The 27,466-nt window shown below is 45.1% G+C and overlaps 1 protein-coding gene across 10 annotated transcripts in view; it reads left to right on the top strand.

Annotated features, from left to right (window-relative positions):
• PLEKHG1 (pleckstrin homology and RhoGEF domain containing G1) overlaps nt 1-27,466 on the top strand; it is a 201,796-nt gene that overhangs the window by 126,763 nt on the left and 47,567 nt on the right. For all 10 annotated transcript variants that reach the window (XM_053668704.1, XM_053668703.1, XM_053668709.1 and 7 more), the window contains one exon: nt 20,597-20,697. In XM_053668704.1, coding sequence (XP_053524679.1) covers nt 20,597-20,697 — 101 coding nt within the window. The remainder of the gene's footprint in view (nt 1-20,596; nt 20,698-27,466) is intronic.

The following is a 27,466-nucleotide window of genomic DNA, read 5'->3' as shown; positions in this document are numbered from 1 at the left end:
GCATCTTCTATTGCTTCTCTCTCCACTCCTACACCTCTCTGTCAACTCCACTTTTCCCTGTCCCTCCCCCTATCGATCCTAATTACCTCCCCCTTTGTTTTCCTGTTCATTCCTATCCGCTTGACCTGCCAATAGGGCTCCTCGGAGTTATCAGAGACCAGGTAGTATTCCCGTTTAAAAAGAGGGCAGCTGGGTCTGAGTTCAAAGTCAGGAATCATGCTTCCCTTCCCTTCTGGAAATTCTATGAGTGGAAGGGAATCAGTGGGGGCACCTGAGTAAAGCTACCACATAAAAGAATGATGCTTGAAAGCTGCCACATTGATAAAGTTTGTGAGACCCCCTTTTACTGCCCTGCCCTTTTTAAAAACTCATTTCTGTGGCCATTCTGAGAAGCCAAAATGAGAATTATGGACACTTTAAAACAGATAAGCCATGAAAACAGCAGTGTGGAAATTGTTTTTGATATGTCTTAAGCCTTGCACTCCCCAGATGAGCTGACATCGTTATGGATGCTCTTCACAAGGAGCTGAAATCAGCTTGCAGTGTTTCGGAGATGAACTTGTAGAAAATACATTTACCATTGATAAAGGGTAGTTTGTGTACAGTTCGCCCTTGAACAACATGAATTGGCACAGGTCCACTTAGGTGTGGATGGTTTTTTCTTTTTTTTTAATTAATTTATTTATTTGTAGAGAGATGGGAAGGGAAGGAGAAAGAGGAGAGAAATATTAGTGTGTGGCTGCCTCTCATGCACTCCCTACTGGGGACCCGGCCTGCAACCCAGGCATGTGCCCTGACCGGGAATGGAATTGGAACCCTTTGGTTCGCAGGCCTGAACTCAATCCAGAACCACACCAGCCAGGGCAGATGTGCACTGTTTTCAGTAAATACCTGCCTTGGTTTTGCTCTATAGTGGGGAGCCTGTAGGTGGGGAGGGCCCACTGCATGCACCAATCTACGCTATTTATATGGGGAACTTGAGCACCCATGGATTTTAGTGTCCGTTGCAGGTCCTAAAACCAGTTCCCCTTAGACACAGAGGGACAACTGGTGTGGTTAAATTTTTGGAGAGTCAGGAGTTATACTCCGATTTTCACCTATGTGTCTAGGGGGTCAGCGCCCATGGCCCCCATGTTGTTCAGGAGTCACCTGTATATTGCTAACCTTTACCTGTAGTACAGTTTTCAAGTTACTAAGAACTTTGTGGCAGTAGTATAAAGATCATCGATTCATATAACAATTACGGATGCAGTGACATTGCTCAGTGTCTCCCCATGAAATACGAAATCTCAGATAGTGGAGTGAATTCCTGACTCGTGACTTCGTTCTCGAAACTTGGAGCAGGGATGAATACTTGGGGTCAGTCCGAGGATGCCCAGGGTATGAGAGGCCGAGGCAGGCTTTGCTGGGCTTGCTTCCCAAGTTGCAAGAATCGGTGATCTGAGAATCGTTTGTAGACGGGGATTGTTTTTAACACCTGTATCAAATGTCTGAGACTCAGGGAAGAGAGGGGACAGATGATACAAGGAAAGAAGTGAATGATTTCCAAGTGCCTACAGTAGGTTCTGCTGTCACGTGACATGACCTGCGTGTTCCCGGAAGTCACTTGCTGTGCAAAACCACGTGGGGAAAAATAGGGCCAAAGGAAAAATGGGTGCTGAGTGCAGCACCCCACAACACCATCAGGGACACATTTAAAAAAGATATGAATCTAACAAAAATGGAGGCGGTGTGACACATGATAAGTGGTTACAAAGTACATACGTGTTCTGGTAAATATAACACTTCGCCACAAAAAATCCTGAACTTTCTTGGGGACTGCACCTGGTTCCCATAACTGCCACCCTCTGTGTGGGAGGAAGAGAGAAGGGAGCAAGAGATAAGGTGAGAAAATAGATCAATCGAAAAGAGAAAGAACAGAGAACAGAGAGGGGAAAATACAAGACAGGCTGAGAGGAAAGGACGAAATAGAGAGGAGGCTCTCTGCAGGTTGCGGCTTGTGAGTTATTACGGAGTGGGCTTACCTGCCGTCGATGCCAAGTCGTTGCACCTGGCGGGCGGGTGTGGCTCGTAAGGCACACGGGTGGGCTGAGTAGCTGGCCGGCAGTTGAGGGGGGAGGATGTGTGTCTGTCTGTCTGTGTGTATTTCTGTGCTGATGCCTGGAACTGGGTGCCGTTTCCTGTGTTCACCTAGTGTGTCCCATGGACGAAATCCTGCTGAAAAGCAGAGGCGAATTTAGGAAATTTGAAGTAAGCTGGCACTGCTCCCCAACATATTAATCATGTGGGAACAGAGTCATGTTTTCCAAACAAGCGTTAGAGCAGAACTGTCTGTACTTACTTTTTCAAACTGTTAGGACTGGTCACCGGTGGGTCTCCCCACCCCCCTCTCCCCTTTGCCCAGGCAGGAAGACTGAAGAGTACTAGACCGGTTGTTAAAAACACGTTTCCATTTATGTCAAATAAGACTAAGAAAGACAATAAAAATGACAATAAAAATATCTTTAATGCACCTTTATTTCCACCTTATAAGAAAAAAATGCTTTAAAAGAACTTCATGCTTTCTTAGCAGTTTGATCGTTTATTCATATTTTTGAAGCTAACAGACTGTTACCCTAATCTTGGGCCAACAACCATGATTGTTTAAAAATACAAATGGTTGGAATATTGTTCTTTTACTGAAAGGATTTTACAATTTCATCAAATATTCTGGCATAAACTGTAGCCTTTGGTATTTATGAAACTCTTAGTTCACCAAGGAAATTTAAGAGGTGACTACTAGTGCTTCTGATGTTAAAATTGGAATAATACTTTCCACCTACCCTTGCAGATTTGGTTAGACAGCGTATTAAAGGAAAGGACCTGCTGACACTGTAAATGGGGGAGGGGTCAGAAAACAGAAAGTGTACTTTTCACAGGTGTAACTGAGCACGTTCATTTCTCGTACGTGATCAAGCGCGTGTACGAATGCCTGCAACTAGGAAGTCGCTCCCATTCTACCAACCTCTTCTTGTAGGGCAACATTTTGATTTTTTAATGAAAAGGCATTTTGACTTCAGTTAATTTTGGTGATTGAACTGCTGTTATTACTAGTCTGCTAAAGGACTGCTCAGACATTTCAAAGACTGCCCATGGGCAAAATTCTGTTGAAGATTTGCCAAAACAGGCCCTGTTCAGTTGGGCTAGAATCGCGCTGCCTTTGAGTGTGTGCCATCTTGAATATTCAGTTATACTGAGTGGTCAGGAAATGATAGAATTCAGGAAATTATGTTCTAAACCAACCAACCTTCAGTTGGGAGAAGTTTCCCATGGCCAGAAATTTCTTCCAAAGAATAGATGTTGTTTGCACCTTGTGGAACTAATTGTATGGAAGAATTTACCCAGGTCATGTGACAAGTCTAACAGAGAGAGAGAGAGAAAGTGTGTGTGTCTCTCTGTGTGTGTGTGTGTGTGTGTGTGTGTGTGTGTAGGCAGCCCTGCAGCCCTGCTCTGGAACACCCAGAAAAGGCAGAGGCAGGCCAAGCTGACACGTGGCCTGTCAGCCTACAAGGGTGCCAACTGTTGTCAACTGTTAGTGGTCAGCTGTTTTCTGATCACTTCTGTTTCGGATATCTGCCACGCCCACCAAGACAGCTCTGCCCCTAACGGGAGATGGCATTGCTCTGCACAACAGCCCGCCCAGGATTTTTTCATCCCTTTTAACTGTGGTGAAACACACATGAGGTGTCATTCTATGTGCGTAGTTCAGTGGCACCAGGTACATTTACGTTGTACAACCACCACCACCGTCCATCTGCAGACCTTTTCTGTCACCCCAGGCTGAAACTGGGTACCCATTAAACCACCACTCTTCATTCCCCATTCCCTCAGCCTCGGGCAGTCTTCTTTTTTGTTTTGTTTTGTTTTTTAACATTATGGTAGAATTCGTATGACATAGAATTTAACGTCTTCACCATTTTCAGGTGTACAGTGGCACCAGCACTCACAGTGTCGGGTGACCAATCGCCAGAACTCTATTCATCTTGCGAAACTGAAATCTGTGCCCGTTAAACATGACTCTCCCTGCTCCCCTCCCCCCCCAACCACCATTTCACTTCCTGTTTCTGTGCATTGGACCGTTTCAGATGCGTCACAGAAGCGGAATCACACGGTGTTTGTCCTGTTGTGTCTCGCTGACTTCGTTCAGCCTAATGGCTTCAAGGTTCACCTGTGCTGTAGCTCGTGTCAGATTTTCTTTCTTTGTGTATGGCTTTCTCGCATCTTGTTTATCCGTCCCTTCTTTGACGGACACTAAGAGCACTGCTGGTTGCACAGAATTTTTGATTAAGTAGAATCACACCAAATTTTAGAACTGGAAAATGACTCAAAAAGTCTGACTGAGTATAGTCTCTGAAAGGGCGAGATGTGTCCGTTAAGTTTTCTAGGAATAGAAAGTGTCAGCAAGGTATCCGACAATAGGCCATCAGTACATGTTTGCTGGGTGAATGATCTCCTCCTACCTGGTCCTTTTTGTAGGTGAGAAAGTGGCTGTTTAGAGAACCAAGTGATTTCTCCAACTGGATGCAAGTCCTGGTTCTGTCAGTTACTGCCTTTGATATCAAATCACTTTTGTGATTGGTGCTCTCCTCCTCTTAAAAGAAGAGGGATGTTGCGCACGTCATAGGACGCAGTGGGGATGGGCCGGGCCAGCGCCCAGGAAGTGCTCGGCACAGACCAGGCACGGGACGCGCTCCACAGGCCCCAGCCGTCTCAGCCACAGCCCCTGCGGTCAAGCCTGGGCAATGCCAGGACTGCATCCTAGTCCTCCTTCCCACCCATTTTATTTAGAAACAACTGGAAAAAAAGCAAGAAACGTTTATTGAGTGCCCCTTATGTACCAATTAAGGAGGGTCCTCATACACTCTTGCCAATGAAGCTTTCTGGAAACCTATTACTTTTCTTGCCCAGTTTCCTACATCTCAGTCATCAACAAGGATAAAATAGACATGAGTGAAGGGAAGAGTTTGTCACTTCCGTGTCTAGCCATTACCTAGTTCAGATGAACAGAGCAGTGATACAGAGGGGAAGTGGGGACAATTGGTCACTTCCTTGGGACTTCTTGGGGCAAGTCTAATGCCACCTGTGAAATTGCCCTTTTGCCCCTAGCACAAGTATAAGCAGCCTTTTGAGGGTAAAAATTGTCTCCTACAAGATCAGGGAGTCTGTCTGAGCTAGTCCACTGTGACTATTAACAGACCCCTGGATACTCTGGGACCCTTTGGTCCAACTCCTGTTCTGAAGTTGAAGTTGGCTCTGAAGTTCCCGGCCCTATATGAAAAGGAGCAAGGTAAAGAAGGTCCCCGATAATGTGTGTAAATTTACTTAATATTCAGAATTATCTAAAATATTCAAAAACTACTTTTGGTAAGAAAATCCAGTAGAAGAAAACCCCTACATCAAAAATGGGAAAGTAAACCCTCAGAAAGATGTGTTACGAAGAATACACTATTCACTGGCCATGAGCCAGCTTCACACCAAGGATAGGAAGGCCTCATAAACGGGGTCAAAGGGGCTATTACTTGAGCTGTTAATACTTATCACCTAAGAAATGCAGTTAGAAGGAGCAGCTAAAAATACAGGACTTTTTCTAAAGCAGAGGCTGCACCTGAGAGCTTTTATAATGCCCGCTGCCTAAGCTGGACCCTGAGCTAAATGAAATGTGAGTTTTGGGGGGTGGCATCAGTTTTTCTGAAAGCTCTCCAGATGCCAGTAGGCAGTCAACCAGTGTTGAGGTCCACGGTCCTAAAGGGAAATTTTCCTCTTTCGTTATCAAGGAAACAGCAAACTTTTAACAGCAGCACAAATTACTTCCCCATCCCCCATGGAATATAACAAGATGATGAAATGCTAAAATACGCAAGAACTGAATCCAAATCCTGACTCTGCCTTTTCTCTGCATGGTCTTGGACAAGTTACTGAACTTCTCTGTAATCTTTTTTTTTTCACCTGCAAAAGGGAATAATAGGATTTTTATGAAAATTGAATGAGATTATCTATGCAAAATACTTAGCTGAGTGTTAGGCATTCAGTAAGCGCTCAATTGAGAGCTATTATTATTATTAGTATTGGTATTTTTAGACAAAGCCAATAATTTCTGGTAGGTTTTAAAGAATCATAATGTTGTTGTGCTTTCTAGTTATATTAAAGTATTATTTCTGAAAATTACTTTAACTTTGCCATTAAAAAAGGATACACCTTGTGGGGTTTAGTTTACATGCCACGCCCGCCTGTAGTTGGGGGCCATCCCAATATCTATAGGCTGCAATGGCAGGTGAAACTACCTTCAGAGTTTTGATGTGAGCCGCGCCCAGGTGAGACTGACTTGCGGGATGGGGCCCTGGCCCAGCTTGGGGGCCATGTGGACAGTCAGCTGTGTGCCCCTGGACAGACCGGGCTGACCGCAGCTTCGTCTCTGTGAATGACTCTCATTCAAAACACCGAGCTCTAAGGATGATCGGAGATTGCATCCCCGCCAGCCTCAGCTCTGAAGAATAGGACTGGGGAATAAGTAAGTCCTTTGAGCAGCCAAAATGGATATTGCAAACACACTGAACAGTCAATCCTTGTCTTCACCCGAGGAGCGGCCCCAGCTCCCACTAAGAGCCTATTTACCCTACATGTTTAAAATAAGCTTCATTACTTGGTTTCCTAGCCTACAGCAAAGGGAGGGGTTGGGAGGGTGTGGATGTGACAAGCACTAAGGAGCAAAGGAAAGAGCCCCTTAGTAGATTAATTGGTGTGAGGCCATGGAGAATGGGTGCAGACTGTCCTCAGTCTCGCTGGAGACTTGTACCCACAATTACGTCTGAGAGCATAACCGAGGTCCTTTCGTGCCTAAAGAGCATGAAAATCTTATTGTACTTGGTAGAGCACCTAAAATATTATAACGGACTTTTTAAACGGTTTTCACTGATGTAAAATATACATAACGTAAAATTCACCATTTAACCATTTTTAAGTGTACAGTTCATGGGCATCGAGCACATTCGCCCTGTTGTACAACTATCACCACTGCCCGTTTCTAGAACTTCCATCGCACACAGAAACCCCGTGCCCACTGCATTGTCCCTGCCCACGCTCCCCTCCCCCGGCCCCCCCCCCCCCCCCCCCCCCCCCGGCCACCCCAGGCTGCTGTCCGCCTCTGCAGTGTCTGAGACCATCAGCATTTGTCCTTCTGTGTCTGGCTTATGTCACTCAGCGGAATGTTTCCCAGGTTCACCCATGTTGCAGAGCGTGTCAGAATTTCATTAATTATTATTAACTTGTAACACTTGGAGAAAATCCTTGTATCATAGCTGGCCCCTTAACAAAAATGAGAAGACACTTTGTGAAAAGCGAGAACCATTCTTGCTCTATAGGAGAAAAAATTATGAAAATAATGAAGGTGTGATGAAAAACTGCAAGCACCCCTCCAACCCAAAAGCAAAGTGGAATGTTTGTTCTAAATGTAGGGATTCTTTGTCTTGTTAAAGTGATACAGAGTAATTCATCATGGTTCTTGAGCCTGAATCGTCAGCACCCGCTCCCCCCAAAGCAGGCCATATGGAGACAGGCTGCAGTGAAGTCTGTGATTTCAAAGGGCAAAATCACACTGAAGCAAAATCACTCCTTAGTTTTCTCTGCCTGCTGCCTAAAGGGCTGTGTGTGTGTGTGTGTGTGTGTGTGTGTCAGTGTGAACCATTCCTTTAAACCACACTTTAAAATATTTTCTTCTGAAACAAACCTTTTTTTCCCTCTCTTTAGAGCAACACAAATGTTACAAGGGTCCCTTGAGCTTTCTAATGGGGCTTCAAGTTCTGCTGTTAACCTTTCAGAAGACTTTAAGTGGGAGATGAGGCGGAGGGCAGGGCGCTGGCCGCTAGCCGCAGCCCACAGTAAATACAGAATTGCCGAAAAGACTGTGGCCTTTGTCCTGTTTTCTGTGAAGCAGCAGATAAATCACTCAACCCCGGGGGTCTGTTTATAGCCTCCTAAATGGTGTTCCCCATGCAAATCCTGGCAGAGCGAGGGGTGAGAGTTAATCTACTTTTGATTAGGGAAGCGGTTTTTTCTTTTCTTGTGCAAAGGGGGAGTTGGGTGGGCGGGAAGGGACTTAAAAAGGGAATGCCTAGTTTAGGAACCTTTGTGGGCTTTGAGAGGTCCTGCGGTCCGGAGACAAAGGGGTGGGGAGGGAGCCAAAGAGGAATGCTGGGTTGGATTACAGTTCAATACAACTTCGGCCACTTGGAGAGCTTGAAAAGATCAGCCGGGACTGAGCATTAACCCTTGCCTTCCCAGGGTCTGCCTCCCGGTTTGCAGGCTGAGCCGGTTTGCAGGGACCTTCCACAATTGCTCATTCTGCAATCACATGGTGCTGAGGGAGCTAATGCTTGCCCTGCCCATGGCTGCCCTCAGTTTTGTGGGAGAGAAGGACCCACAGAGAGATTTCTATAGCAATGCGAGGTGATTGCCCTCGCTCCCTTTATTATGTAGTTATAAATGGAAATGCGCCAGGAGCACCTGACCCAGAGAGGGGTAGGAAGGATGGGAGACAGATTTTTGGGAAGACTCTTGGAGGAGTTAGCAGGTTATGCCAGTAAGAGGGATGATCTTGGCCATGAGAGCAGAACGGAGACAAAGACACAGGAGAGAATAGGGGTCAAAAAACAGGCCTGGCAGGACAAGGAATGAGCGCCTGTGTGCTGGGGCAGGAGAGGGGAGAGAATGGAGGGAGCAAGACAGTCGTTTGAAAAGAGGAGCCCAGAACGGTAGGCAGAGGGGCAGGCCCCAAAGGGCCTCCCTCCGCGCTGACGACTGTGCCCGGTCATGGCAGGATTTTGTGCGGGAGGCACATCAAATCTGAGTTATGGAAAGACCACACTGGATTCTTCCCGGAAAGCTGGAGTAGGTAGGACCCAGCATAGGGGGATTGGTTAGGACGTCCTTGCAGAGGTCCCAGTGGGAGCTGAGCGACAAGACCCAGGCTGCGATGAGAGAGGAGTGGTCCGTTTCAAAACAGAGCTGGGCAGGACAGGTAGGATTTTCTGTCCACTGGACACAGCAGGCGAGAGGACCAGGGTCTGGGAAACTCTTGAGTGTCTTGGGGACTTTGTACGCACGTCTCCCTAACAATCTCCGGACTCCGTCCCCGCAACGATGGTTAATAACAAGCTGCTCAAGTAGGTTTCCCTCCCTGCAGCAGAGGAAGGTGGTGGAGAACTCTTTATCATGACTGGTCCGTGTGCAGAAGGAGTTCATTCGCTTTAGAACTAAAAGAGGTGCCGATCTGGCTGTTCCCCTCGCAGCACTGCCAGCCAGTGTGAGCTGGGCGTCCTGTACAGAGTGACCCTTTTCCTGTAACCCCGTGAGTGACAATAAGACATGCGTAGCTGTACCTTCCCTCTAGAACAGCAGACACAGGGGAGTCTCAAGTTCGATAACCTTCCCAAGGTCTGCTCTTAGACCCAGGTGCCTGCCTTTGCAGCAAGTCCATTCCACCAACCTGAGTCTGGAGCAGCCGCGGGAATGGAGGCCTCCATGAGGAACCCATTGTCCTGTCCCCAGTGACTTGATCTGTCCTCAGGGAAATCTGCTGTCCTAGGAGAGGTGTTTACGGCAGATGGACACTGCATCTATTTCAAGGACAAGCACAGAGTGTACTTCTGTTCAGAGTGTGAAATTGCTGCTGTTGAAATTCATCCTGTACAATCTCTTGAAAAATCACTTATGGAAACCTCATCCTTTGATATTTCTCTCTCATAACAAGATGACCATAACATTGCTTTAGATTTCAGAGAGAAGAAAAAGTGGTTTTTCTCAAATCACACATTTCACCCTATGGGCACAAGTTGGGACCAGGCCTCCAATACTCTGAGAAGGTCAAGTTTCTGGCCCACCTCCTTTGACACACTGGACAGAGCCTCTCCCTGCAGTACCTCCTCCTCCCCAGATCACCACACCCTCGATGATTCTGTGTCAATAAATAACTTCTGGTTGAGATCTTATTGTGATGAGATCAACAACTGTATAGCCAGAGAGGCAATAAAATATGCGCTCAGGGCTCCTCATTGTTTCCAGTACAATGAACGGAACAGCTCAGCCTATGCATTTCCATATTTAGCTCGGATTACCTAATGCCGCCAGAGTATAATCACATTCATCCGCATTGAAAAACTGCCCATGAGGAGATGTCCTTGTGGAGATTCTTTATTTTAATATATACAGGCTCAGTGCATTGCCATTTTCAAGCAGAATAATCACCCTTGACCTTGAGGGCGATTATCAATCTGTATGACTCACTAGATGGGAAGTCAGCGAATGTCTTCCAGCTTCTTCCTCTCACTGGCCAGTCCATATCGTCCTGGTAGCCCCTGCCTTTTGGCCTGACTGAAGCTTCCTTTTGTTTTAAGTCTTGAGTGCCCAGTAAATTAGCACGAATAGTGCTAGGCTTTTGTCTCGCAAGTCTTGTTTCACATTGGTCAAATGAGCACTGCTTGAGTACCTACTCTATGAGGAGGAACCAAAAAAAAAACAATTTACTTATAAAAAATTGTATATTCTTACATGTTTAACTTCAGTCACCTTCGAAGTAGTCAGTATTGGATACAATATACCTATTGAAACTTTTTCACTGCTAAAAACAGTTTTTGAACTCGTCAATTTTGATGTGCTTCTGTCATTTTTCCCCCACCTTTTCCATACTGGTAAAATGTGTCCCTTTGAGGACTTTTTTTCATTTGGGGAAACCAAAAAAGACTGTCATGCTCATAAAGATCAGGTGAATAGGGAGGGTGGAGCATAAGGGTCATTCTGTTTTTGGTCAAAAACTGCTGAACACTCAGCACTGTATGGGCAGGTGCACCTGTAAATCACCCATCATGAAATGGGCAAATGTGTTGAAAGAGTCTTCAAAACAATTTACTGAAGTAGAATGCAGCCTCTCACAACAACACTAGCTGGTACACTGGTACAAATGTGTCCCTAGAACACTGACCTAGCAGGAGAAGCCTGGACTGCAAGGGATCTGCCACCCAGAAGATAATTCTGGTTTTTTGGGTCCCTCCTCATATATAGACCAATTACTATGAGAATTACCTGTATTACAGTTTCTGCCTTAGGAGAAGAGACTAGAAAGTGGTCCAACACCCTAGATAGGCCATATAGTTTGTTTCTATCCCATGCATCACTGGGTTAAGATACAGTAACTGGCAATGTGTACGTGGTCACGTACAGCTGCATCTGTTTCAGTGGGCCATCATGTGGTGTCCTTATTTCAAAATTGCTGGTGCCAAGAACGAAGAGTCCCCAGGTGAAGTGTGGGTGGTGAATGGGTTGCTTGGTCTGTGATCAGGAAGTATTTCTGCTGCAGAAATCAAAGGCCACATTTCAATGCTGAGTGAAGGCTTTTGGGCCATCGGTGTATGGAAGTGACGTGCAGAGCCCTGTGGAGCAGTCGGAGCCTCGCTGCGTAAGCCCAGACTGACTGTCTTCAGAGGAGCACGCCCGAAGTTACTCGAACAAGCCTGCTCCTGTGTCGCTCCCAGGGGAGGCAGTGAGTGAAACACGGCTGCCCGTCTACCGGGGAGGAAGCTTTCCTCGGCGGGGCCTTCGCACCCTCCGTCTCGGCACCTCAGCCCTTCCCTCCAAGGAAACCCGTGCATTCAGAGCTTCGATCTCTCTGCGTGTCTAGTCTGCACTGCACAGCGATTCCTCACCCCTTCAAACATTCTGCTTTCCACACTCTCCACTGCATAAATGTTTTTATGTGCTTAAGAGTATCACGGGGCCCGGAGAGCTGGAGGAACCCACTTGCGATGATTCCAAGTGCCCGGCCCTGTCAGGGGGGCGCGTGACTGTGGGGCAGCTGCATGGAGAGAACCGTGCAAATGAAGAACGATGGCTGACCTGCCTGGCTGCGCGGCAGGGAAGGTGGGATGTCTGCAGGAACCACGCACTCGTGAGAAGGGAGGAGGAGCACCTGGGAACAGGATGGAAGGCGTGAGCCGGTGTGGAAAGTACAGCGGCAGGTGGCTGAACGCTGGTGTGTCGGCTCGTGGGAAAGCACAGCTAGGGGACTGCAAACAGGAAGGAGCAGGGTCAGCGCGTGAATGGACAGACACCAGTGCACGTGAAGGTCCTGACACATGGGAGGTGCCCTGTCATCTTCGGTGGGCTCCAGCCCTGCATCTAATGTAAGTCACAGTTAGTTCCATGCAAGAGGCAGCCAGCAAACCTCCTGTACTGGTTAGAGACGCTGTACTAAGGACCGAAATCTTTGAAGGGCACCCAGGCATAGTCAGCCTGTCCTGGTTCAAGTGCAACAACTGAGTCATTCACTGTCTGTATGCCCTTGGGGGGTGATGGAACCTTTCTCAGCTTTCAAATAAAATGGGACTAACAATGGGCCCACCTCCTGGGGTCGCCATGAAGATTAAATGAGATAATGCATAGAAAGCAGAAAGCTCAGTACCTAGCAATAAACGTAAAATAATAATAATAGTAATAATAATCATAATAGTAATAATAACAACAACAGAGGTGATGGCAATAGTAGATAGTGGTGAAGAGGAGTTAAACTTTAGACGATCTAATAATATACATTTCCTTTACTGACCTTTTATTTTCTTTCCCATATACAAAACCCTTTGGGCTTTATTTAATTTTCCTTAATTACCATGTTTCCAATTACACCCACAGTGTGGCATGATTATAACTGAGATGAATCAGTTTCTTATCCTCAGGTACTTAAAGCTTTGCCAGGACATCACATCCCTGCAACACCTCGGCAGGCTTCCCCGCTTTCCTCCTGCAGGATCAGAGCCACCTCGAATTGAATCTGCTTCCTTCCCTGCCCTGGGACCTGAGAGGACGAGGTAGTGAAGTCAAGTCAAAGAAAATAATAAATCCTGCTAAATAGAGTTGACCCAGTGAGGAGGCAAACGTAAGGAGAGAGTTGGTGACACGTGGGGCGTCTGGGAGGCTTACTCCCAAGGAGCTGTCGGTGCGCTTCCTCCACCTCCCGTCTTCCCAGGGTTGCCGGGGAGCCGGGGGCTGGGCCCTCCTCCCCAGGGTTCTGGTAAACTCTCTGGTTGCCCATTTTGAAGATTTAAAGATATTTTACATTTCTGTGCATTCCATAAGCACAGAGATTATACCCCAAATGCTTTTTTTTGCGGGGGTGGGGGGAGGTCTGGTAGCTAGAAATGAGGACAGGACTGAAGATGCAGGAAAGGGGAACGGTGGCCCTCGCTAATTGTGGGAAGACGTTTCAGTGTGCACAGGGCCTCTTCATGGGCTCCACCCACCTCTCGTATTTTAAGAAGAGCTTTTGCATCTGGGCACATCGTCAATGTGATTTGAAAGCTCTAAGCATGATTTTTTAAAATGAATGTATAACAGATCAATAGAACATTGTTTTTGTGCTGTGTTACTGTCTTCAAGCAAAGATTATGATTGTTCTTCGTACTCAATATTGCTGTTTTAACGGAATTCTAGCCCCCTCCCCCCCCAACAAAGTTTCTCTTTCTGGAAGAACTGCCCAATTTTACCCACACACCCACCCCGCTCCACTTTAGGTCGAGCTCTCCAGGTTCTCTCTGAGAGGAGCCTCCAGCCCCCTTCTTCCAGGGGAAAGATGAGAAACGATGGAAGTGACTACACAGGCACAAGTATCATTTGTCACAGCTTAACGAGAATGGCCATTCCTGGCATTTTTTACTGATGCCTTTTGTATTGAAAGGATTGTAGAAGGTAAATGAGGCCAAAACCTCCCAGGAGTTTCTCTTGCTCCAACCTCTGAGAGCTGTCAACACCGACTTCCACACACCGCCAGCACTTAGGGAGACTGAGGGGAGCTTGTACGTCAGCAGTGTAAGCTGCTTTTAACTTCGGGCCTCTCCCTCTCCATCTCCCCTGCCTCCTTCTGCCTCTTGGTTCTCTCTCGAAAGCATGCACATGTGTCGTTCGCTCTGACTCCATCTATCCTCTTCCTCTTCTCTTTTTTCTCCTCTTTCACTCTCTTTTTCCCCTTTTCTTTTCCTACCTGTCCCTCCCCCTCTCCTCCCCACCCCAGTTACCCTCCCTGCCCCACCTTTCTGCCTACCGCCAACCACGCTGGCAGACAGATTCTGTCATGTTGGCGATAGATTGTATTTTCAGTACAGTTCTCAGTGGTGTGGGGGCTACGTTGCATTAACTCAGGGAAAACTACTGTTCCCACAATCAGAGCTTTTGTTTCCAGCCTGAGGGTGTGGCCAGAGACCCCAGCTTTCACCCATCTCTTTCGCTGTACCTGCCTCCCCCACAGATAGGGATAGAAAAAAGAGAGATTAACTTGAAGATTAGACTTCTGATACCTTATCTGCAGGCTACAGCAGGAAATTTTACTATAAACCCTGTTTAGTGGCTTACTTGGGAGGGAGATAAAGGTTCCTTTCATTTGAAAATGTATTCTATACTCTCACAGCACTTTGTAAATAATTCTAACATTTAAACTGTTACACTGTGACAATTACTTCTTTCCATGTCTTCCTCCCTTACTCTCTCCGGGAGCACTTCAGGGAGCAGGGATCACATGGTCCTCACTTCTGAATGCTCCCTTTTCACACAGTTACTAGCACATAGGATGCGCCCCCCCCCAAGATCTTTATTTAAGTGCATTATATGCAATGCAGCCACCATAAAGAATGAGAAGGAACTGTATTTACCTTTAAGAATTGTGCGTATTTATATATATAGAATGGAAAAAACCAAGTTGTGAGTGAAGCACAGAATCTCATTTTGGAAAGATATAATTCTGCCCTGGAATATACCCCAGAGTCCTGCGTATGATACATCATTAAGCAGAGTTACTGCTGGAGGAGGACACTGGGGGAGAACAAGAAGGTCCGTGTGGATGGAGAGGGAACTTTTTACTTCAAATACTCTGGCTGGTTAGAGTTCTGAGTTCTACAGCATAGGGTGAAGCCGACCAGCGCCGACTTGCCTGGTCCCTGCCCCCCTGGAACAGACGGGGCTCCCTGCCCAGCCTTCCCTGGGGAGGGGCTCCTCTTTCTGTCTTTCGCCTCTGCTCTTGTCCCTTCACCTCCGCCCCGAGTGTCACCTTCCGTCTTCTTTAGTGCTCGTCATTGCTAGTTACTCCCCTCTTGTCACACCAGCCTTCCTCTTGCCACCTTCTCCTTTCCTACACCAACCAGCCTGTTCATTCATAGATGCGGCATGTGTGGATGGGGGATGGGTGGGGTGTACAGAGGCACAGGTGAACAGACTCACAGAGGGATAGATGGGCAGAGGGGCACATCCGTCTGTCAGTACCTTACTAGCACTGAGATATCCTAAAGCTGCTCCCTCGAGGCCAACCCTTGACACGCCCCTGGGCCCGGAAGCCTGGGAGAGCGATGTCCCCATCCTCTGTCACTGCTGTGCGACAGACCCTGCAGCTGCCCAGTTGGGCACTTCCGGGCCCCTGCAGAGCACTGTGAGCACACTGCTCAGTGTGGCTTTGCAGCTCCTGAGCCCAACAAACCTTAGAGGGATGTCCCGTAGTGACCACAGGCATCACGTGGCCGAAACCCAGGGGCCGCCTTTGCCCCAGGCCACTGCCTGCTCCGCTCCAGTTCCCCCAGGCATGGGAAGAGAAAGTGCCAGAGTGGGGGTGTGGGCAGGGCCTGTGACTCGGAACCAGTGGTATCTGCCCTGATGGTCCCCGAGGGCTCGGTGTGTGCAAAGGACGGTGGCTGGGAACTGAAACCCGCACTTCTCCAGGGAGCTTTGACCTTAACGAGAACAAGATAAGGGAGCGGGAGCCGTCTACTATCTGGATGAGCCAGGCTAAAGACCTGCCTGTCTCCTGTTCACTGCGAATCCCCAGGGGTGTCTTTAAGTGTTTTATCTGGGTGTGAGGAAGAGCAGCCAGCCCAAAAGGCCCAGAACTGCACTGCTGAGGCCTCTGCAGTCCCAGCCTGCAGAAGCAGCGCTGGATTCATGCGCGGCCTCTCCAGCCACCTGGAAAAGGAAACCAGAGGAAGGGTGGAAGCTGGTGGGTCCTCTCCCCAGAGGGAGCTCCCTGGCTCTCTCCACGCTGCAGCCACGGGGACTGCTGCCTTTTCATTCCTTTACTGTCTTTGCTGGAAGCTAGGAGAACAGCACCCCTCATCCTTAAAGGGGGAAGTGAAAGAAAAGAGAAGGGCCCAGACTGCCTCCTCCTGAAAGCCAACGCTGTCTCTCAGTCACTTACACTGTGACACTCACTGTCGACTGGCCCCCTTTACTGGTGGAGGATCGGGTCTGCGCTCCCCGGCGCTGCTCCAACTGCTTCCCCACCGGCACTTTTATGGCTTCTGTTGTATTTTCTTCACTGATGCTGGGATGCTCTTTGGTCTCATTACATCCTTTTTCATTGTACCACTTGCAGAGCATGGAAGAGTCTCCTTGATCAGTCCTGTCCTCGCCCCCGTGACAGCCCAACACCCTGGGTGTGCGCGCGCATGCGCTCGCCCTGCCCTGGCGAGCCCTTCTGGGCTCCTGTTGGTGCCCTGGCCACACCCGGCATTCCACGACCCTGCTCCTTTGTTCACTCTGTTCTCTCTTCGCGGATGTGGTCATGTCCTTCCTACTCCATTCTCTATTTTCAGACTCCTGGTCATCCTTAAAGAGTCAGCTCCCCTGTCACTCCTCTGGGAAGCCTCCCCCTGGCCTGGACTGGACCCCTGCCTCGTGGGCCTCCTCTCTCCCGCGTACTGAATATTCACCAGCTCTGTGGCCTAAACACTGTATTGTACTTATTTGTTTACACTTGTCTTTCAACTACACAGGGAGCTCCTTGGGGGAAGGGGTCATGTTTTATTCATCTTTTTGATTCCTAGGTTGTAAAACAGAACTTGGCATGCATTCTTGTGTCCTCAAAAAAGGTGTGTGTGTTGGGGAGGTTGTATGCATGAATGTGGCTGTGCTGTTAAACTGAAAACCGATGCACGTGTGTAAGTCACTGTGGTATGCGTGGTGTCTCTGAGTAGCCCGTGGCATTGGGAAGGCAGGCTTTTAGATAAAGAGATGACTAGGTTCTAGGTTCTAGAAAGGTGGAGGGGATGGAGAACCAGAAAAGGGTGCACCCCCCAAAACCAAGATGGAAAGTCTTAAATAGGAGTTACAAGACTTGGAATTTGGAAGTGCTAACAACAGAGATTAGATCAAAAAGGTTAAACCATAAAATCAGTGGGGAGAATTCTGAAATGTGAGCAGGATTTATGAACAGAACCTTTTTGAATCTGAATCTGAATTCCCCAGTTTATTTTAAAATTTTTCTATTTATTGATTTTTAGAGAGAGGAAGAGAAATGCCTATTTGTTGTTCCACTTATTTATGCATTCAGTGATGGATTATTGTATGACCCTAACTGGGGATCGAACCCACGACCTTGGCATCATAGGATGATACTCTAACCAACTGGGTTACCCAGCCAGCGCCTCTTCCCCAGTTTCTGCAGCATTTCTGCTTCTCAACCTTCCTCTCATGGGGGACGTGCGTGTGTGTTTCCCAGTCGCTCACATGCTGACACTTTTGAAAAGTACAGTAGTAAAAAGAATTACTAGAAAAATAAAATAAAGAAATCAGACATGCAAAATATAAGGCTAAATTTATCATTAGATTTGAAAGATCGCATTCTGCCCAAATGCTGTAAGTTTCTACATGCTATTGTGCTATTGCTTCCCAGCCTTTGGGCTAAAATCAAGTGAAGTTTCTACGTGCTTTCTCTTGATTTCTGCACTTTGGGGCAGGTCAGTAACCAACAGTTTGCAAACTGGATCCTGTTCGCTTACCATACCTCAAAGGGCACTAAATCAGATTATCATCTATTTTCAATAATAGACATTACAAGGAATGAAAAACTTAATGAGAAGAAGATACTTACATACAAATTATTACAGTGGTAGAAATCTTAAGGGCATAAAAGAATAGAAAAATAAATGTTTTCTTGGCAAAATTTAGGACTATGTGACAAAAGTATTCAAATGGTGAAAAGTTCTTTTCTGTGTGAATCTCCCCAAAGTAGAGGAAATTCTTGGTTCTCTTGGACACCAATTGTCCAATGCAGAAGTTTTAAAGTGGTCTCTCGTTGTTCACAGTAGGGTAGCAATAGGCACTAACATCAAGCCAATAAAATTAATAAGCAGCATGGCAGGCCCTAATAAATTTCATTGGTATCTTTCCTCTGTCATTTGAGCACAGAATGAGCTGTTATTATCACTGAGCTTCAAACCTCTCATTTTGGCCTCAGATGATTACAGCTGCTAATGCAGTGCATGCTACAGTAGTTTTCAGTAACCGGGTTAGGGTTAAAGTATCATATTTAAAGGACTTAATTATGATCAGCAGGGGGAACAAGTTGTGGCCATGCGACTTTGATCTGTTTTCTAGAGTGGCCTACAAAAATCTGGACTCCTGACCATCTATTTTCTGAACCATTTCAGAGCAAGCAGCTTTTACAATCTAGTTTCTCCACCACAGACCGGGGCTTTGAACCTCTCTCACTTGGCGAGGGGCCAGCATTTGTTGGAAGCGGGCCACAGTTCTTTGTCTCTTACCCCAGATGAAATTCTTCAAGCCCCTTCACTCCATCTTTCCCTCGCGTGAAGAATTTAGTTTCAGGTTTCTGCAAATGAGCAAGCTTCGCACTTGAATCAAGAAAAGGGATTGTCGGCCGTCTGGCTGAACCCCGGTGCGCCACCAGGTGGGTGTGGTCTGTGCACACCACCTCCGCCTCTCCCTTCACCCCGCGGTTGGGTGCGGACTGTGCTCATGCACAGCTTTCTGACTCCCTTCTTAATTTCATACCCATCCGCATCCTTCTGCTCTACCTTCTTAGCGTTATGTACAATTTGTCCTTTTAAAATTCTGATTAAAGTATTAAGCAACTGTCAAATATAACCATTCAGTGTAAATTAAATGTCGGCCCATCCTCTGGGACCATATATAATTTTATGAAAATAACAATGAACACATGTTGTTGGGTTTTGGTTTGTTTTTTTTTTTTTTGAGGAAATGTAATTTAGGTTTAACATGTTAAAAATGCTGTTACATCAGTTCTAACCTCCTTCAACATTTCTTATGTGGGCACTAACTCTGTATCCTGTGCAGATATATAAGCCTCTTATAATTGTTCCATTCATAAAAGTAAGGAGACTGGGTTTTGCTATTGCAAGCTTTTAATGACAGCTGCACTTAAATCTTGTGACTCATTTCATATTGAGATGACCACTTTCTTAAGAACAGATGTTACCACAAAGCTTGTTTCAAAAAGAAATGAACATTGGTTCATGCGTGACAGTGATCCTAATACTAAACAACTAGACTGTTTGGAAGTTGTTCGACGCCATCTGTCAGATGCGCCACTGAGGAAGTTCATGGTGAAGCCCTGCCTGTTTTCTGTCTGTGGAACATAAAGCATGTGAGAGCATGAGTGTGGATTATTAAAAGAGAAGAAACAATTATCAGGTGGTTCTTCAATTTCAGTTTCGCCTTTTGCTAGTTGCTTCTAAATCCTGTTGTGTCTGGACAGGCTTCGGAATGAGGTCCAAGTGCTGGGATTTTCATGGTCTTCTTGACTGGTCGCTAGGTCACTTCCTCCAAATGCCACCCAAGCCCCTGTGGAGTTTGATAGAGGGGCACCGTACATGTTCAGGGCAGGGAATGGCACTGATTTTTTTTAAATTTATGTTGTTTCAGCTGTTTTCACTTTTTTCTTTATTGTGTTCTTGCCTCTCACAGAGCTAGCTTTGTTGAGCATGGTCGAAGGGAGCGGGGATGCTCGGTTGTGAACTCTTGAGCACACAGGGCAGGAAGGAGCTTCCCTCTCTCCACTGTTCAAATAGCTGCCTCTAAGCCATGTACATGGAACCCATTGTGGGTCTGAGCCCTGGCTGGTATTTGTGAAAGACTTTAGTTCTGTACCAGTACTTTCTTTCTATCTTAAAGGGTATGTTTAAATCGACTCTTGTCACTTTTCCCAGTTTTATTAAGATAGAATTGACATATAACATTGCATCAGTTAAGGCACACAATGTATAGCAGTGTTACAGTATGTTAACTGTATACAGTGTGTTAACTAAACACAGTAAGTTTAGTTAACATCCATCACCTCATGTAGTTACAAGTTACTCTTCTTGTGATGAGAAATTTTAAGATCTGCATCTCTGGTTTTTCACTGTATGAAGTTTGGAGTATCTTTTACCATATCATGATATCATATCAAGGAAACAGCAGATGATATTTTTATGTCAAAACTCTAATACTATTGGTAACTGTGGTCATTACATTATGCTTCTAGAGAAGTTCTAATACTACTGGGGGGCAGATAATTAATGTATACAACACTCTTTTTCTTTGCTCACAATCCTCATTCTATAAATATGTTAAGCATTATCATCATTAATAAAAGAGAGACTCCATATTCTCAGAGTGGAGTTAATGAGCACATCCATATGATAATTATTGACATTGAGAGAAGGATACATCTTGCAAACTAAAGATGACTTATGGAAGGACAGCAACATCTAAGACAGCCTTCTCGTTGCTTTCGCAGGATTACCTTGACTGCATCAGGGACCAAACAAAACTTCCTCTGGGGACAGAAGAAAGATCAGCCCTTTTTGGAAACATACAAGATATCTACCACTTCAATAGGTAAGTGACTACTCAGAAGATTGCTCTCACATGGGGACATTATGAATTTCTCTCAAATGAATATGGACTAAGAAAACTTTGCCTGGAACCCTTGATTTGACTTCATAACATTGTGTGGGCTCTTGCGTCGTGAAATCTTCCACCCGGAAGCATTCTGTTTTTTTCTTTTTAATTTATTTACTTTTAGAGAGAGGGGAAGGGAAGCAGAAAGAGAGGGAGAAACACATCAGTGTGTGAGAGATACAGTGATCAGTGGCTTCTCACATGCCTCCAACTGGGGACCTGGCCCACAACCCAGGCATGTGCCCTGATTGGAAATGGAACCAGTGACCTTTTGGTTCGCAGGCCAACACTCAATCTACTGAGTCACACCTGCCGGGGCCCAGGAAGGCCATTCTTGTTTGTGTATGAGTCTCCCATGTGTTCAGTATCTTGTCCCGCTGCATCCTCCTGGCTCAGAGCAGAGACCTGTTTTCCCTGGCAGAGCATTCTTCTCACACGATACGAGTGGGGCCTCCAAAACTCCACACGGGTTTTGTCCGCAGCATCCTCACCTCCACTTCCGAAAGTGTCCTTCCGCCTGGCCAGAGGGCAAGACGCAATAAACACAAAATGAGTACTTAAGTCATATATGTTAGTTGGTATTAGTTAACAATTAAAATTGTAAATGATTAATTCAAACATGTATTCAGTACCTACTATGTAGCAGGCACTGGGCTAAGATCATTTCCTTAGGAAACAAGACAGCCAGGGAGCTGAAGGGGCAAGCAAGTCACTTATTATAAAGTAGTGTGATACTTTTTGGAAGACCAGGTAGTAGGCAGGTTAAGAGCACAGACTCCAGTATAGCAACAGTGATCCTGAGAAAGAAGAACAAAGTTGGAGGAATCATACTATCTAATATCAAACTATACTTTAAGGCCCTAGTAATCAAAACAGCATGGTACTGGCATAAAAAAGACACATAGGTCAATGGAACAGAATAGAGAGCCCAGAAGTAAACCTACACCTTTATAGTCAATTAATATTTGACAGAGGAAGCAAGCACATACAATGGGCTAGAGATAGTTTATTCAATAAATGGTGTTGAGAAAATTGGACAGACACATGCAGAAAAGTGAAACTAGACCACTTTCTTACACCACACAAGAATAAATTCAAAATGCATCAGAGGCTTAAATGTTAGACCCAAAACCATAAAAATCATAAAAGAAAATATTGGCAGCAAAATCTTGGAGATATTACTTATAGCAATATTTTATCAGATGTATCTCCCCAGTCAAGGGAAACAAAAGAAAAAGATAAACAAATGGGACTACATCAAACTAAAAAAGTTTTTGCACAGCAAAGAAAATTGCCAACAAAATAAAAAGATAACTCATAGAATGGGAGAACATATTTCCCAATCCGTCTGATAAGGGCTTAATATCCAAAATTTATGAACTCACAAAACTCAACACCAAAGAACAAACAACCCTATTAAAAATTGGGCAAAGGACCTGAATAGACAAAGAGGACATACAGATGGCCAGTAGACATGTGAAAAGATGCTCAAAGCCACTAGTCATCAGAGAGATGCAAACTAAATCAACAAACAAGTGCTGACAAAGATGTGGAGAAAGGGGAACCCTTTTTTCACTATTGGTGGGAATGCAGACTGGTGCAGTCATTGTGGAAAGCAGTATGGAGGTTCCTCAAAAAAAATTAAAAATGGATCTGCCTTTTGACCCAGCTATCCCACTCTTGGGAATATATCCAAAGGAACCCAAAACACTAATTCAAAGGAACATAAGCACCCCGATGTTCCCTGCAATGAATATATTTACAATTATTTACGTATGCAGGATATGGAAGCAGCCCAAGTGTCCATCAATAGATGAGTGGATAAAACAACTATGGGACATTTATACAATGGAAATCTACTCAGCCATAAAAAAGAGGAAAATTTAACCCTTTGTAAAAACATGGATGGACCTGGAGAACATTATGTTAAGTAACATAAGCCAGTCAGAGGACAAATACCATATGACTTCACTCATATGTGGAATCTAATGACCAAACTGAACTAACAAGAAAAATGGGGACAGGCTCTTAGATGGAGAGCAGGCTGACAGCTGGGGAGGGGGCAGAGGTCAGTGGGTGGAGAGATTGAGCAAAAAGGAAAAAAGACTCACGGACATGGACGACAGTGTGGTGACTGCTGGGGGGAGAAAGGTATAGGGGACTAAATGGTAATGAAAAAATACAATGAAGATCAAATTTTTTTTGAAAAGAGCACAGGCTCTGGCTCCCAAAATATCTGGGTTTGCATCCCAGCTGAACCATGTGCATATCCTTTGGTGAATTTTAGTGAAGTAAAAGAAAGAACTTGCTCAGTTTAAGTCTTTGCTCCAATCTTCCTATCTTAATGCACTTACCCAGAAACCCACCTGACCCCCTGACACGCACACGTTAACTGCTCAGCTCTCTTTTTCTCCTGGAATTTAGCAACTTCTAACATAAAATATGGTTGACTTTTGGGATAGAAATCTTGTTTCTCTCTTCCCCACTGCCACTCACAGAACACTCCCAGGGGACAGGGATCCATCTGGTCTTTTATTGCCCAAGTGCTTAAAACCGCACCCGGCCAATAGGGGGCATCAGAACTTTCGTGGAATGAATGAATACAAAAACATGTGTCTACCTCGTATGGTTATTGTGAAGCTGACCCACTTAAAGTGCCTAGTTCAATGCCAGCACACAGTAAACACCCAAATATTAACCAGTGCTGACATTGATTTTGATATAGTAAAACCCCGTTATCAAGTGTTTCAGTGTCCTGCCATTATGAGACTCAACCACAATGCAAATTTTAAATCCTCCCCAACCTTTTCATACTGAAATTGGAATACATGAGCCCTTCGAGGGCCGGATCCACATCTCTGTTGCTGTCTTTGAGTCCTGAACTCCTAGCACAGGCCCCGCCTCCGGGAGGCGTGTTTGCTGAATTGCATCAGCTGCATGCTTCCATTCTGGAAACCTAAGCATGTCAAAAATGCCGGTGTTGCCACATCTCTGTCATTTGATTTAGTAGCCTGTGAAAACTGGTTTGCATGTTCTGAAACGGTGGTTCTCAACCTGGGCTACACACTGGGTGGAATCACCTGGGAAGCTCTTTTTAAAAAGTATGGTGGCTCCTAAGCCCAGAAGTTCTGATGAGTTGGTCTGGCACGGGGATGGGGTATAGGGACGTTTTAAAAGGTTCTCAGATGTTTGTAACGTGCACCACAGTGGAAAAATACTATCCACGTCAAATAACCACTAGATAGGAAAATAGAGAAAAGACAAACAAGCTAGACTAGGGGACGTGGAGTCCATGTGTTCACATCATGGGTCCATGTTAGAGCAGGCGATCGGAGTCCACCGGCAGTGCCTTAACGGGGGGACAAGGGCCGAGGCCACAGTGCTGGCGGGCCCAGGAGTGGGGCCCCCTGTGGATTGGCTGTAAGCTGGTGGCAATGACTGTTTATCTAGCGCTTGCTTCATGCCAGAGGTTGTAGAGCTTCGTGTGTGATCACCTTATATGCATGCCTCATCTGGGCTTCTCTGACTCCAGACCTGTTGTGGCAGGATCCAGGAAGGGTGTTTTACCCCCTGGAGTTCAGATCTTCATGTGTCTCCTAATTTCAAGAAAGATAAGAATGGAGTTGCATCTTCTATCCACCAGCTGGGGCCTTGGCAGCGGGGCGTGGGCATTGGAGCCCGGTCTGCAACAGCTGGAAGAGTGAGAAGACCTTTCTGTTCCTGAACTGGCCCTCTGTTCTTTTCTCTGTGGTGCTCCTGGACCAAGGAAGTCAGACGTGATGAAATAACCCAAGTCAGAGTGAATGAGTGTGGTGATGATGACTCGTGAGGTGTCTGCATAGTGACACAATGATACGTGACCCAGTTTGTGCCTGTCCCTTTTGTAGGTCACATTTCTATAGCCCCCTGCACATGCATGACCTCATTTAACCCTCCTACCTCTCTGAAGTAGACCAGGCACACCTCTCAGAGACAGGGCACCCATCCGACAGGCCCGCAGTCTGCTGTGTGTGCAGAAAGGCTCAGGACACAGAGCTAGGAACACAGTCTAGCCTATTTTCGATGCCTTGGTTTTTGTCAAACCTCTATTGTTATTATTAGTATTAGTATTTTATTGTTTTCAATAATATCTTCTCATTAAACTTTTATAGTTAAATGGTACTATATTATCCCTATTCATTTTTATTTCCTTTCTCCTAATCTGGAGTCTAAATTCAGAGCTCGGATGTTTTTGCTATTATAATTGGTCAAATAAGAATAGTGATATTATTTTTCATGTTACTGCCTCTTATGAACCTTTTATTAACTATCGCCCTATATCAGTTGATTTCAAAGGTAGAAGTACCCAGCCGATCTATGGCTGGGGCTTGAAATAATTTTAAAGTTTCTATTATTAGTTCTGGTCCAGGTTTTTCAACATCACGTATTGCTGTGACTAACTAAGCAAGATTTAAATCTCTAAAATTAAAGAGGGCAAAAAGCAAGTGGTTTTATGCTGACCTGAAAAATTCATCTGAGTAGATTTTGTTCTTCAGGAAATATTTCCAAAATACAGAACAGCACAGAGTAAACACCCATGAACCACCCCACTCTGTCGAAGCCTTTCCTTGTGACATATTTGCCCTAGAAAGTCTTTGAAGCATAAAGATGTTACAAATCGTGTTGAAGCCCCACATGCACCACCCCCACTGCAGTTCACTCTGGGGAGAATGGCACAGTGATGGTAAACCAGCTCCCCAGGGTGAGGACAAGGGAGAGGGAACCTGAGATCGAGAGTGTTTGCCAATTCCTACCGTGCAAATGCTCTATCGCCGCAGATTTTAGGCTACGAACAAGACATCGCTGAACAAGACAACTTCCAAAACAGGGAAGTAGGACGAGCTACACAGAGTTGGCTCAGACCAGCCAGTGTAATCTGGCTCCACATACCACCATAACTGCAGCTGCTGGCCAGGGCTTGGTTTTTCATTCCCAAGTATGATTCTTTTGCCATGACTCTGTATGTAAGTGCTTATTTAAAACATGTGACATGCTTTCACTTATTTCAAACATGACATAAATTGTGTCAATTTTTCACAGTTTTTTTTTCACTTAACACTGTTTTTGAGCTTTATCGCTCTATTTCATTTTAATTGCTATATAATACTTTATTGGGGGGATATATTACTTTGTCTTTTGTCGATTACAGTAAGACTGCGCATCTTTTCTTGTTCATTGGCTCACATTCATTGCTCATTTGCCTGTTGGGATTTTCCTTTTTCATATTGCTGCAGAGGAGTTGATGAATTCTGGCTAGTGATCCTTGTGGGTTACGTGAGTTGCAAATCATGCCCTAGTATGAGACTTGGTCTTTTGTTTAACTTTAGTTGTGGTTTCTTTGAAAAGGAGTTGTGTAATTCATGAGTTTGACTACACTAAATAAATATACTTTTTATAGTATGTGGGTTTTCTGTTGTGTTTGAAGAAGTCTCTCCTGTTCTCAGTTCATAAATTTATTGTTTCCTACAAGTCTTATCATCTTGCTTTTTACATATGCCTTAATCTAACTGAAATTGATGGAAGCACAGCGTATGTTAGGAAAGCCAAATCCTTATTTTCATCTGGCTAGCCCACGACTCCATCACCGCTGGTCGAAAACACATCCTTCCTATGCTGACTTATGGTTGCACTTCTTCCCGTGGCCAGTTTCCGTGTGTGCATGGGTCTGTGCCTGAACTCTGCGTTCCGTCCCGTCGGCCCAGGGAGTTGTCCCTGCCCAATCCCACTTTGTCTTCATTATTAAGCCCATATTGCTCCTCTTCAGCACTGGCTTAGCTTTTCTAGACTCTTTTGTACTGGCAAGTTCAGTGAAGAACTCTGATGGCATTTTTATTGGGACTGCATTCAATTTATAGATTAATTTTGGCAGAATTGACATCTTTATGATATTGAATCATCCCTTCCATAAACATAGATCTCTTAAATCAAGACTTTTTAAATGTCCTAAAATAATGTTTTATAATTTCACCACCATATTCATACATGTAACTGTAAATTTTCTATTTTTAATTGGCTATTATTGTCATCTAGGAATGCTTTTGACTTTTTTATGTTGATAATGTATCCAACTAACTTTCTAAATTTTCCCATTAGTTCTAATAATGGTTTATAGTTTTTTGGGGGGAGGAGTTTCATTGCAGACAATGGTATCTGAAAATTAGAAGAATTGTTTTGTCTTCCTGTACAGTTCTAACCTCCCTCCCCCTCCACCTTTTTTCATGTGTTATTGCTTTGGTAAGTCCCACCATATAATGTCGATCGCATGTTGACATCCTTATCTTCTTTCTGACATTAGTGGGAATTCTTCAACTGTTTTTACAGTTGAAGCATTTTACAGTTTTATAGTTTGATGTTTCCTCTGACCCTTAGAAAAACACTTTTTCCTATTCTGCTAAGATATTATTGGGAATGAATATTGGATCTTATTAAATGTTTAATATGCCTCTAAGAAAATAAGCATATGATTTCCTCCCTATTGAAAATCTGGTAAATTATATTAATAGGAATTCTGATTTGAGTTATACATATATTACTAGAAGAAACTTTACCTGGTCACAGATAGTTGTTTTAGATATTTATGCACTGATAAGCTTGATTTGTTCATAATTTTCAAAGAATTTTTTCATTCATGTCCATAAGTGATAATAGTATATAATTCTTCATACAG

The sequence above is a fragment of the Artibeus jamaicensis genome, unplaced genomic scaffold (assembly GCF_021234435.1).
Source record: "Artibeus jamaicensis isolate MK-2021 breed Jamaican fruit bat unplaced genomic scaffold, CSHL_Jam_final contig_497, whole genome shotgun sequence".
Classification (NCBI taxonomy): domain Eukaryota; kingdom Metazoa; phylum Chordata; class Mammalia; order Chiroptera; family Phyllostomidae; genus Artibeus; species Artibeus jamaicensis.
This window is presented reverse-complemented; position numbering and strand designations above follow the sequence as displayed.